The following is an 11,726-nucleotide window of genomic DNA, read 5'->3' as shown; positions in this document are numbered from 1 at the left end:
ATGATGTTGCAATATTAATAAGAGGAAAATTCCCAGATACCATCTGCAATATAATGCAAAATGCTTTGAACGATGTAAGCCGGAAGGCTATATCGAAGGGTCTTGGGGTAAATCCCAATAAAACAGAACTAATCATGTTCACCAAAAAACACAGGATAAAAAAAAATAAATAAATAAATAATTGGCGCGTACACTTCTGTTAGGTGTTTGGCCGAGCTCCTCCTCCTATTTGTGGTGTGCGTCTTGATGTTGTTCCACAAATGGAGGGACCTACAGTTTCAAGCCGACTCCGAACGGCAGATATTTTTATGAGGAGCTTTTTCATGGCAGAAATACACTCGGAGGTTTGCCATTGCCTGCCGAGGGGCGACCGCTATTAGAAAAATCTTTTTATTAATTTTGCTTTCACCGAGATTCGAACCAACGACCTCTCTGTGAATTCCGAATGGTATTCACGCACCAACCCATTCGGCTACGGCGGCCGCTAAAAACACAGGATACCTGTTCTAAAAGCTGCATGTAAACATATCCTTTACCACAACTTTCCCAACGGGAGAAGATTGGGACAGTGGGGTAATGGACAATAGAAGCGGATTTATATATATTATAATCTATACTGATAGTTCCAAGCTAAATGAACAAGTAGGCAGAGGCCTTCACTCTGAGGAAATGAATGCCAACACCTCATTCCGGTTAACGGATCACTGTAAATAAAAGTGTTCTCACCACAAGAGATATAAATATATATTCAGATAGCCCATCGGCCCTGAAAGCTTTACAATAGCCTAATATTAACTCGAAGACAGTAAAAGAATGTATCGACGTTTTGACAAAACTATCACAGTAATTTGTAATAAACCTGCTCTGGGTGCCGGGTCACAAAGACATAGAAGGCAACTGCAAAGCAGATGAACTAGCGAGTTTGGGTACCACATTACCGATCCAACCAGACAAAGCGAACATACCTATACCAACTTGTAAAATGTTTATAGACAAACACACTATCAGAGCTGCCAATAGGCTATGAACCCAGTCCCTGACCTGTGAAACAAGTAGAATGACGTGGCCAGAATGGAACACGGCCCGCACAAACCGACTGTGGAAACTGAACTGGAAGAACATCAGAAATCTTCTTGTGGTCCTAATAGGGCATTGCCTGATTGGCAGGCATGCCAGTAGACTGGGATCCCTCTTTCGTTTTCAAAATGATGTGCTTATAAGCAATAACTCATTCGGGGGTTTGCATCGGTATGTCCAGGACCAGTATGACATGAAATGCGTCCTTACATACCACTTAAATTAGGACATCACCTAGGATTTTTATGCGCCAATGCGTGCGAAAGGTAGACTTTTGACCATCCGTGACCGATGGGAAAAGTCAATTTAAAAATACATAAATTATCAACAATGGTATATTTAGCAATAAGTATAGTAATTGATCACATCCCGCAATTCAAAAAGTAAAAATAAATAATTTAAATGAGTACAGGCAAGAATAATCGAATATGGTAAATATTAATTATATGAAATAATTCAAAAGCAAAAGCTAAGATAACTTATTCGCTTTATATTGGCGAAACTTCTCAATCTATGTAAATTTAAAAAATTATTCAGAAAATATAATTCTTGGATTATGTTAAACCTTTTATTTTTAATATAACACTCGGCGATAGCTAATAGCTTCTGTATATGTATACCATATACACATGTCCCACAAAGTCTACGTTCACCCGAATAGCCTTCTTAAATTTATTAAAAACAAAATAGAATATATGATTAAATTGAAATCTTTACAATTTGTTTATTCACTACATTCCCAGCTTTCAAGGGCAAAACAAAAAAACAAGCTTCCCCACTTCACTTTTTAGATAACGGGAAAATAGTTGCAGCAACATGTAAATGTGGCACCAAAAAGTCTGCGTTCAGCCTGCTTGTTTTAATGATACCGATAATTTTAAGATATTTTTCCTTGTTTATATTAATTTTTGATTGCGCATTACTTCGACTGAATGTTAACAAAGCTTAGTTGAACATTTTATTTATAAATGGAGCTAATTAAAGAACATGGAAGGAAAGAGAAAAGAAATAAGGGTTTCTGAGAGGAAAATAATTATAAAAATGTGGAAAGACGGAAAAAGTGTCCGAAATATTGGAAAATCTATTGGGAGAACGTATTCCTCTATTCAGCGAGTTGTGACAAATTTTCGGCAAACTGGAATTTTTACACCTAAGCCCGGGTCAGGGTGTCCGAAAAAATTATCGACCCGGGAAGAGCGTTCTATAATCAACTTGGCAAAGGTTAACCCCCGGATTACATCCTCAAAATTAGTTGAAAACATAAATCAAACATTAAAAAAAAGTATTTGCGCTGAAACTGCCAGAAAAGTTCTACGTTAAACTGGATACCATGGTAGAGTCGCCCGAAGAAAGCCTTTCATTTCTCTTGTGAACATACGTAAACGCATTCAGTTTGCTAATGAGTACATAAATAAGCCTCCCGAGTTCTGGAAAAAACTAATATTTTCAGACAAAAGTAAATTTTGTATATTTGGAATAAAAGGCAGTCAAATTGTTTGGCGAAAACCTGGAACTGCTCTTGAAAAGCAAAATCTTGTTGGCACGGTTAAGCACGGAGGTGGCGGGGTTATGGTTTGGGGCTGCATGGCGGCAAATGGGATGGGTCAGTTAGAATTTATTGATTCGACGATGGATAAATGGGGATACTTGAACATACTAAAACGGAATTTAAAACAACGTGCAGAAAATCTCGGCTTATCAAGAACATTTTGGTTTCAACTAGCACACAGGCGAGATCGTTAAGCTTTGGCTCTTGTACAACGTCCCAAAACAGCTTAAAACACCGCCACAGTCCCCAGATCTTAACCCCATCGAGCATCTGTGGAATCTATTGGAAAAAAGAATTCGTCAGCAAGTGATTACTAGTAAAGAGGTTTTGTGGAGTGTCATGCAGGCAGAATGGAGGAAGATAACAGCAGAGGAAACAGCGAAACTACTAAGTTCAATGCCAAATAGGCTGACTGAAGTCCTGAAGCAACGTGGATACCCAACTAAATATTAGATTTAATTTTTGCAAATAGCATATCATGTTTTTGTATTAGATTTTAAGACTGAACGCAGACTTTATGGTCGCTTTATTTACTTGTTACAGCCATTATTCACCGTTATCTAAAAACTTATGTGAGGAATCTTGAAATTTATTTTTGTTTTTGAAACTTAAACATATAATAAACATATAAATATATACAAATTTATAAAAATTATAAAATCAAGCTGTGTGTTTCATTCACTAAAAAGTTATTGTAGGGTGAACGAAGACTCTGTGGGGCATGTGTATTTATTTATACATATCAATATGTGCATACTCGTATATGAAATACATTTGCAAATTTCCATAAAATATGTTATTTATTTTCAAATATTAATTTACATTTATTTTTCAGGCCGTTCACACCTTGCTTTCATTTAAGTAAAAAAGAGGTTGTCTGTAAAGTCGGTTTACTGACGATAGTTTAACGTGACAACGTCATAAGAAAATATTGATGGAATGGTTGCAATTTTCAAAACAAAATTTTAATTTTATTTGTTTGATAGATATTTTGTATGGATATAGAGGAGGAGGTAAATGGAATTGCAATGGAATAGGTCAAGTTACATTTACACAAACGTGGAAAATGACGAAATATTTATCAAATTCATGAAAGATATCTTCAATTTCGATTGTGCATCAGACGTTAATAAGTCAACAACACTAAGAGGCAACATCATCGATTTGACTTTTTCAAGACACTTTACACTCGAAACACTCCCTTTCATTTCCTACTTTTGCTATCATCGTCCTATTCTCAACAGAGAAATGGTTCATTAACATGCACACAGGAAGAAGGCATATGCAAATACAAGTATGTGAATTTATATACAAATGCGCATATACATACATATACATACATACATATGTATGCTCACTCAAGTAGGACAGAGCCAGATGTCGAACGTTGCCGAACGCGGGGGCCGATTGTGCTCTTTGTCGTTCGTTCCGCGCTCTCGCTTGCAGTTCAAGCACATTAGCTTACATTTGCTTGCGTACGGAATATGTCCATATGACTTGTATGCATCTTAGCATATAGATTTGTTCTTTTTGAAAATTGCGCGAAATTGTATATGTATATGCATGTTTATATACATATATTAGTATACAACATATCTTATAAGGTATATAGTAAATATTACCATACATTTTTTCCTTCATATATAATAAAAAAATTAATAATAATAACATTAAAACAACAGGTATTATTAACAAACTTGGTTTTATTTTAAATTCTTCAAGTAAATCAAATTAATAATAATCAATAAGAAGGCATATGCAAATACAAATACGTGAATTTATATATGTATATATGCGCATATACATACATACATATATACGCTCACTTAAGTAGGAGAGAACAAGATGTCGAACGTTGCCGTTCGTTTGCTTTGTTTGCTTTGTCGTTCGTTCCGCGCTTTCGCTTGCAGTTCATTCAAGGTAACGACAATGAGCAAGGTAACGGCAAATGAGCAAGGTAACGACACATTTTTTCGTGCGTGCAGCCGGCTAAATCGAATTATAAGACGTTATCACGTCAAAAAAAAACACTTTTTTGCTACCACTTTTACCAAAATTAATTTAATTTTATGCACTTTCTTCAGTCTTCTTGAACGCAACCTTTTAGAAGGAGCGTCAAAAATCGAATGTCACAAGTGAGCAAACCTTTAATAATTGAATTATGGTTTGTATACTCGTACATATATGTATGAAAACAGTCTTGAGCATACGTGCATATAAAGATTCATATGAAAAACAACAATTCTCATAAATTATTTTACGCAGAGCATTCTAAAGTACGATTCGCGGCTCAGTTCAGCGCATCTTGTTTTGCCATTACACGAAATTATGTTCTTTTCCAAAATATACAGCGGCTCACAGAAATATTTTGCATTGTCCCTTGTATGTACAAATTTCAAATTTCTTACACATAAGTAGACGAAATGTTTAGGGAAGACTTCTAGCCGTTATAGTCATTCCGGTAACCTAGAACCGACTGTAATGAGAACGATCCGGATCTTGCTGAAACAGCCCGTTTCCTGTCGATGAATGGCTTCACCGCAACAAGCAAGCATCTGTAGACAGCTACAACTTTAACTACCAGCGCTACTCTGGTTACATTCATATTCGGAGAAAATCAATAAATAATGCTCCATTGCCGATATATTTGAGAAAATACTTTATTTATGTCTCGCAAAATGATTATTTGTAGCTTTTCGATACTTTGCGGTACAGAATTCTAACACCACTCCTTCATATATTAATCTATCCCCAACGAGTATGGCAACGCTTTAATTGAACAGCTGTATACTCGCAAATGTAAATAAAGCACAATTTTTGGCAATTTATAAACTGTTTGTAATCCACTCGTACTTAAAAAGATTTTTGCAATTAAATATGTCTTTAAAAACCAATGCAACAGAATATTTGAATGAATTAAAGCACAAATGGTTATTGTTACAAAATACACCTAAGGTTTTCGGATATAATTTAAATGTTACAAAATCTAGGTTCTTGCCCGGAAACAATTTCATTTACATGGAAGTAAGTATTAAAAACAATTATATCCGGTATACTAATGACTGATTTCAGTATAACCCAGAAAGAACCCGGCTTCGTCGTGTGCCTCAGACCATTGCCAAATTGAGACAAACATTTAATGAAGATCTATTTAATTTCAAAAAAATTAATCCACTGGAACTGATAATGAAAATACCATATGAAAACACGGACATTTCTTTAATAATCAATAAAAGTCCGCTAACTCAGTTCCATACGTTGATATGTCCAGATGTTGCAGCAGGACAACCTCAGTGTCTTACTCCATTAGCTTTGAAATTTAGTATATCATTTTTGCTTAACATAGCAGACGAAAAAAAGGCATTCCGAATTGGTTACAATAGTCCCGGTGCATTGGCATCTGTTAATCACCTGCATTTACATCTCTTGTACATTACTGCAGATCTATACGTGGACAAGGCGGTAAAGCATTTGTTATTAGATACTTAAACGAATTCGTTTAAATTGAATAATATGTTATCTAATTCGCAGGAATTGCAAGTTTTGAAAGGTACACATATTTACCGTTTAAGCGAAAATATGCCGACAGAAGCCGTATGCTTTATATTTAAAAAATCTACTGACGACGAGGCTTTTGTTGTACAATTGCAAAAGCTTTACAACTTTATAGTATGGCTCTGTGATCATAACATTCCACATAACCTATTTCTAACCCCTACGCGAAATGAGCAAGATAAAGACACCTTAAAAGTGTTTGTGTTTGCACGGAAATCCTTTTGTTACGTGAAGGACCTAAATGTCTGCAATATTGGGTTTTGTGAAATATCCGGCTACGTGACGGTCGGAGGTATAGAATATGAGATTCACGATTCTTTGTATCCAAGCACATTTTCCTTAATTATTTCCCTTGTTGCAGATGAACATTTGTTTGAAAGTCTTACGGAGCAACAGGTGATAACAAAAATTAAAGATGAAACTGGAAATGTGTACAAGGAAATTTACGAGTATTTCGCACAATAACAAATCCAAGGTAGCAGACAGGCTTGTGTTTATAAGTTGGTAATTTAATATTATATTTACTTAAAAAAAAACATTGTTCTCACCGAAAATTGAAACTTACCACTTATCATCAGCATAGTTAAAAGTCAAGAGTTTTGTTCAAAACCTTTTATGTGATGTACAAGTAAAAATTGTACCCATATAAATATATATTATTATTATTTTTTTTTTTTGTAATAATATATTGTTAATTAACTATAATCCGTTTTTAGCAATTGCAAAATTTTTGTCTTTATCACTTATATTAATCGCTTTGGAGTTTGGTTTAATACTATAATCGACCGCAGCGTCGCGTCCTTGTAACTTAATAAGTTGTATTAGGTCAGGTAATTTATCCTCGCCAATGCATGTACGTATAACATTGAAAAATTGCAACAAATGATGCAAATTATGTCTGAAAATAAGAAAATAGAATAGTTAATATATATTAAAACTACTTTTTATATTAATACTACTTTACATCATAATTAAGATTGGTCCGAGCAACTCTTTTGTTTTGTACAGGTGATATAAGTACGCTCGTGTATGCTTTTTGCAGGTCAAGCAGCAACAATTCACTAATACTGGTGTAAAATCCTCTTTTAAACTGTAAATATTAAAATAATAAGGTAACTAAATTTAATTTAAAAGAAAACTTTACTACCTATCTGTAGTTATGTCCAAGAATGGCTCCATGTTTGCATTTTCAGCATCTGTTAAATTAAAGCTAAATGTTAACAATTTATAATTGGATGCAGCACAGTAGGCATATGATGTATCAAAAATATCCACTCCCAAGGATATTAATTCCAATATTACTGGCGGTGTATACGCTCCAGGCATCATTTTTGGTTTATCAACAGGTAGTTCCTTTAAACAATGTGTCATCACAGATGTTAACTCAGTAGCGCCTACCTCTGTGGCACTAAGCCCGTAGTTATGAAAGCCCTCAAATATATAGCCCCCGGCTGCGTTGCCTCCTTTTGATTTGGCATGATTAATGGAATTTGAACGAGCAAACATGCTGTACCCCCCAACAATTGGTACTAAAATTATAAACATAAATTCATTAAGCAACAGTATTTTTCTGAAATAAAAAATAATTACCAAATAATGTGCACTTTTCTAATATGTTTGAATTTTGATGCCGCTCATAACATATATCCATAAACTGTGCTGTTCTATCGATGCACTTTACTAAACGCTTTTTGGCACTATCCAAATTTGTATCTGCGTCACAAAAGCCTTGATATATATCGGGTTTTATAATTTCTATAATATCCATATATCTGTTTGCAGTACACGTTTCCTTCCCACGTCTTGTAAAAAGCGGTACCGTGTCTTTATCGTTATGTCCGCTAGGTGTGAACTCACACGGGTTCCGAATCATCAACAGAGACAAACATTCTGGATAACCAACATACCTGGCGAAGGAACCATTGAACAATTTGAGTGAATCCGTCATATGATCGATTGTTGATAATGAAAACTGTAACGCTGGTATCTCCTTGGTAATATATTCAAATACTTCGGGCGTTAGATATGGAATGCTTCCACCCTACATAAAAACATCAGTTAAAATTCTATATTGCATATGAATCTCCTCCTTCCTCACTTTAGTGGTTTGTAATAACATAGGTGTACGAAATAGCCTCTCTGTTTCATTTTGTACTAAGTGACCCAGCCGCCCAGAAGATTTGCTTATACTCTCAATAACGAATTTCATTCCAAATTTCTGTACTTTTATTTATAAATGGATAAGTTTTGTCGAAATCCCTAAGCTTCCCACACACGTTGTTTTGAACACATGTGCCTTTTTTGTGTGTATTTCATGATTCATCAGCTGGTCCCGATGATGCCACATGGTACATTTTTCCACTTTAACGACAATAAGCCTATTTTACAAACCAAACTTAAGTTGAGCCTAAGAATGATAGAATAACAGATTGCGCCCTTAAAGTTCGCTACATACATTGCACAGATCCATGAGTAAAAACACTTTTAGCTGGTTGTCAAAAAAGGCCTACAGCTGAAATAAAATATACATATGCGTATATATACATACAAATTATTAAATTTCATAGAAAATCGTATTAAAATGTCTAAAAAATTAAGTGAAGATTCAAAAATTTCTCAATAAAAGCGCAACATTATAGCTAAGAAATATATTAAAAATATTTATTATTGTAACTTTTTCAAGTCAAAGATATTTTTTTGCATTTATAGATATTCTATTATTTTTAATGTTACCATAAAAATTTTAATTGGGTATAACAACCGGGGCAATACGCTCAAACGAAAAGACCAAGCACCCATGCCATCCCACACTTGGCTGCATGTCAAACTCACACTAGGCACCCTTGGTCAAAAATATGAAAAAGAAAAGTGTTTTTACTTGTATTTTTGTATAATGACTACATCTCTTGCTTCAAGTTTGACAGTCAGATAGCTATAACAAGAAATAAACATTTAAAACGCGTACGCTTTTTGAAGTGAGTTTTTAAATCAGAGAAAGGTGATTTTTAAAATGCGGAAAGTATGCAGTTGCCTGTTGTAGTAACAATAATTCAAGAACAAAAAATTGAGGAGGTGTATTAGTTTCTGAGGGCGATCAAGATCTTATACGTATTTACCAAAATTGGTATTGAGATTTTATTATTTATTATTATGTTTTTTAACCACATGCGTGCACAATAAAAATTATAATTGAAACCATTTCGCTTATATTTAGATATTTAGGATCATATATTTTTCACTTAGGCAACTTCGAGGTACTTCTGGTTACATATATTCTCGGTAACCGAATTGAATTTTCATAATAAACTAATAAACTTTACACAAATTTGCACAAATTTGTTTCTCATTTATATCATTCTTGTATTTGTATGGAATTTTGACACTTCTTTACCTTCTATTCATATTGTTTTGATTCTGACGTCAAAGTAAGTCTTAGGAAATCTTCTATTCTATCATTCTTCAATTAAACCCAAGGCAAATTGATTTTCACATTCTAAAGCCTAAACGTAAACCACCTCTTCACAATGAGTCCGTTCTGACTGCAAACTATATTATAGGTATTTGAGTCGAAGGTGCCACATACGTGCCGTACGCCATATGTATCTGTGGTGTTTTTTACTACGATTATATCAAATTAAATGCAGAAAATGAATGGAATTTAAATAAAATGAGCAGATTCAAATGCATTCTTATCTTTTCGATTAAAGCTTGAAAGAATGTAAAAAATGCGAGGCTTCATAAAAGCTCCTAAAAAATGAATGTGCGTCCCGATTTTAAAGTTGTGGTTGCACTCACCGTCTACGACTACCATAAATTCCGACCGTTTCCACGACAGTCGGTTCTACGTTACCGAAACGACCCGGATTTATATCCGGCCAAGGACTGTCACTCCAGCAACATTCCCCGTATGTAAGTATGTATGGGGAATGTTTATGCTACAACAACAACAACAACCATAAATTCTATTAAAATCCTCTTTAAAAACTTGTTTATATACAAGGAAATTCAATATTTGCTTTCACGACAAGAAAATCTGTTTTGTATGCAGCAATATTTCACATTCCACGGCACGATTTATACGTCACGTCAGTCAAATGTGTGGTCACAACGAACGGAACGGACCCATTGTGACCGCCCTATTACTAAGTGATCTTCAGCCCATTTCTGTACGAAATCGATAAAATTGTCGATTATAATGACGTCACATCGAATCGATTGGAATATGTGGAACGGAGTCAACAATTCTTTGTGGCAACATAAAGAAAAGTAAGCATGAAATTATTCTTACAATTTTACTTCGGATGACCAAACCTTGTGATCTATCTATTCATTCGGAATCCTTTCAATCTAGTATTTGCACTGAAATGGAATGGAACACGTCAATTATCTGCCACAGTTGTCGATCAATTCGATTAATTTTTTAGAGAAGCACAACTGGGATCGGTGACGTCATTTTGACGTAAAATCGAGAATAGATATAGAAACGCGCTCCTCGTAAAACTTTTTCATGCATGAATTGTTTCATACACTTTTAAGGGAAAAACTTGTTTAGCATGATTCCAAGACAGCTGGATTCTCCTGTTTTTTGAGGGAAAAGTGTGTGATTATACATTTTCTTGGTTTTTTTTTTCAAGAACTACAGAGGCAGAAGTAATCATCATAACTTTACTGTGAACAGTTTTTAATAAACACTGATTTTGCATGATGAAATGTTAATAATACTAAATAAAAATAGAGGTTTTCTTATCACTCACTTATTGAAACAAAAGTTCTTAAAAAATATTTTTACATGATTACTTTATGTCCGAGCGAGCACATTTCATACTGAATGACTATTCGAAATACATATGAATGCAGAATATCTCTTTTGCATCTTTTTATATAGGAGTTTTGACTAGGACTTTGCCCCAGAAGAGGTGGAGGGATTGTTATAGTGGCTACACCATTCGACGAGGTGGACGACAGTCGCTGTAAGTGCGAAAGCATTTTGAACCCTACCTCATCCACCAGAAAAACAAAAACAAAAAAACGAATTAACAAGTAAGAAAGTCTAAGTCCCGCCCGGACAGAACTTTATACTTGTATATTCCTGCGCATTTAAAAACAAAATTGGGTTGGCTGTCTTGTGTCATAGATGAGATTTATAGCTTGCAACATCAAACGGATGGACCGAAATTGTATCTTAACATACCATATAAAAAGTGGGTGTGGGTCATGGATGTGACAATGTAATTTCGTTATATTTATAACAGAGATATAACTTTATTTCTTCTTTCAAAATTACCGTTATATGGGAGGCAGGTGTGGTTATTGACCATTTCCACCCATTTTCAACATCAAACTACCTTAGGAAAAAAGCAAAGAGTGTACCTAGTTTCATTGAAATATATTAATTTTTTCTCGAGTTATCGTGCGCACAGACGGACAGGTATGGCTTAATCGACTCCCCTCATCATTCTGAGCGTTTTGGTATGCATGTATACGAATGTCTATTTCTATCGCGGCTCCTTAATGCTATTACATATAACTGTTATACCATTGTGCA

At 34.6% G+C, this 11,726-nt stretch overlaps 2 protein-coding genes across 3 annotated transcripts; one reads left to right on the top strand and one right to left on the bottom strand.

Annotated features, from left to right (window-relative positions):
- The first annotated feature begins 5,451 nt into the window (after positions 1-5,451).
- LOC129241157 (GDP-D-glucose phosphorylase 1) lies at positions 5,452-6,902 on the top strand. 2 transcript variants are annotated; one of them, XM_054877346.1, is made up of 4 exons: positions 5,452-5,650; positions 5,699-6,088; positions 6,158-6,473; positions 6,543-6,902. In XM_054877346.1, exons 1-4 carry the CDS (start codon positions 5,504-5,506, stop codon positions 6,644-6,646), a joined length of 957 nt encoding a protein of 318 aa, XP_054733321.1. In that variant the 5' UTR covers positions 5,452-5,503; the 3' UTR covers positions 6,647-6,902. The 2 variants fall into 2 exon arrangements, with proteins under 2 accessions (XP_054733321.1, XP_054733322.1); XM_054877347.1 differs by having other exon boundaries at positions 5,490-5,650; positions 5,713-6,088.
- LOC129241156 (queuine tRNA-ribosyltransferase accessory subunit 2) lies at positions 6,831-8,472 on the bottom strand. The gene is made up of 5 exons (XM_054877345.1): positions 8,280-8,472; positions 7,772-8,222; positions 7,329-7,710; positions 7,146-7,271; positions 6,831-7,079 (listed from the first exon to the last, which is right to left on the bottom strand). The coding sequence occupies exons 1-5, from the start codon at positions 8,388-8,390 to the stop codon at positions 6,881-6,883; spliced, it is 1,269 nt and encodes a 422-aa protein (XP_054733320.1). The 5' UTR covers positions 8,391-8,472; the 3' UTR covers positions 6,831-6,880.
- Positions 8,473-11,726: the final 3,254 nt, after the last annotated feature.

This window comes from Anastrepha obliqua, chromosome 3 (assembly GCF_027943255.1).
Source record: "Anastrepha obliqua isolate idAnaObli1 chromosome 3, idAnaObli1_1.0, whole genome shotgun sequence".
NCBI classification, from domain to species: Eukaryota; Metazoa; Arthropoda; class Insecta; order Diptera; family Tephritidae; genus Anastrepha; species Anastrepha obliqua.
Note: the sequence above shows the minus strand (reverse complement) of the source record. Positions and strands in the feature narration are given on the sequence as shown.

Excerpts from the sequence above, each read along its gene's own strand:
- LOC129241157 (XM_054877346.1), top strand. The coding sequence starts at position 5,504 with ATGTCTTTAAAAACCAATGCAACAGAATATTTGAATGAATTAAAGCAC. Across the intron at positions 6,089-6,157 it reads ATCTATACGTGGACAAGGCG|GAATTGCAAGTTTTGAAAGG; the intron begins GTAAAGCATTTG and ends TCTAATTCGCAG. Across the intron at positions 6,474-6,542 it reads CGGCTACGTGACGGTCGGAG|ATGAACATTTGTTTGAAAGT; the intron begins GTATAGAATATG and ends CCCTTGTTGCAG.
- LOC129241156 (XM_054877345.1), bottom strand. The coding sequence starts at position 8,390 with ATGAAATTCGTTATTGAGAGTATAAGCAAATCTTCTGGGCGGCTGGGT. Across the intron at positions 7,272-7,328 it reads TTGGACATAACTACAGATAG|TTTAAAAGAGGATTTTACAC; the intron begins GTAGTAAAGTTT and ends TAATATTTACAG. Across the intron at positions 7,080-7,145 it reads GGACCAATCTTAATTATGAT|ACATAATTTGCATCATTTGT; the intron begins GTAAAGTAGTAT and ends TCTTATTTTCAG.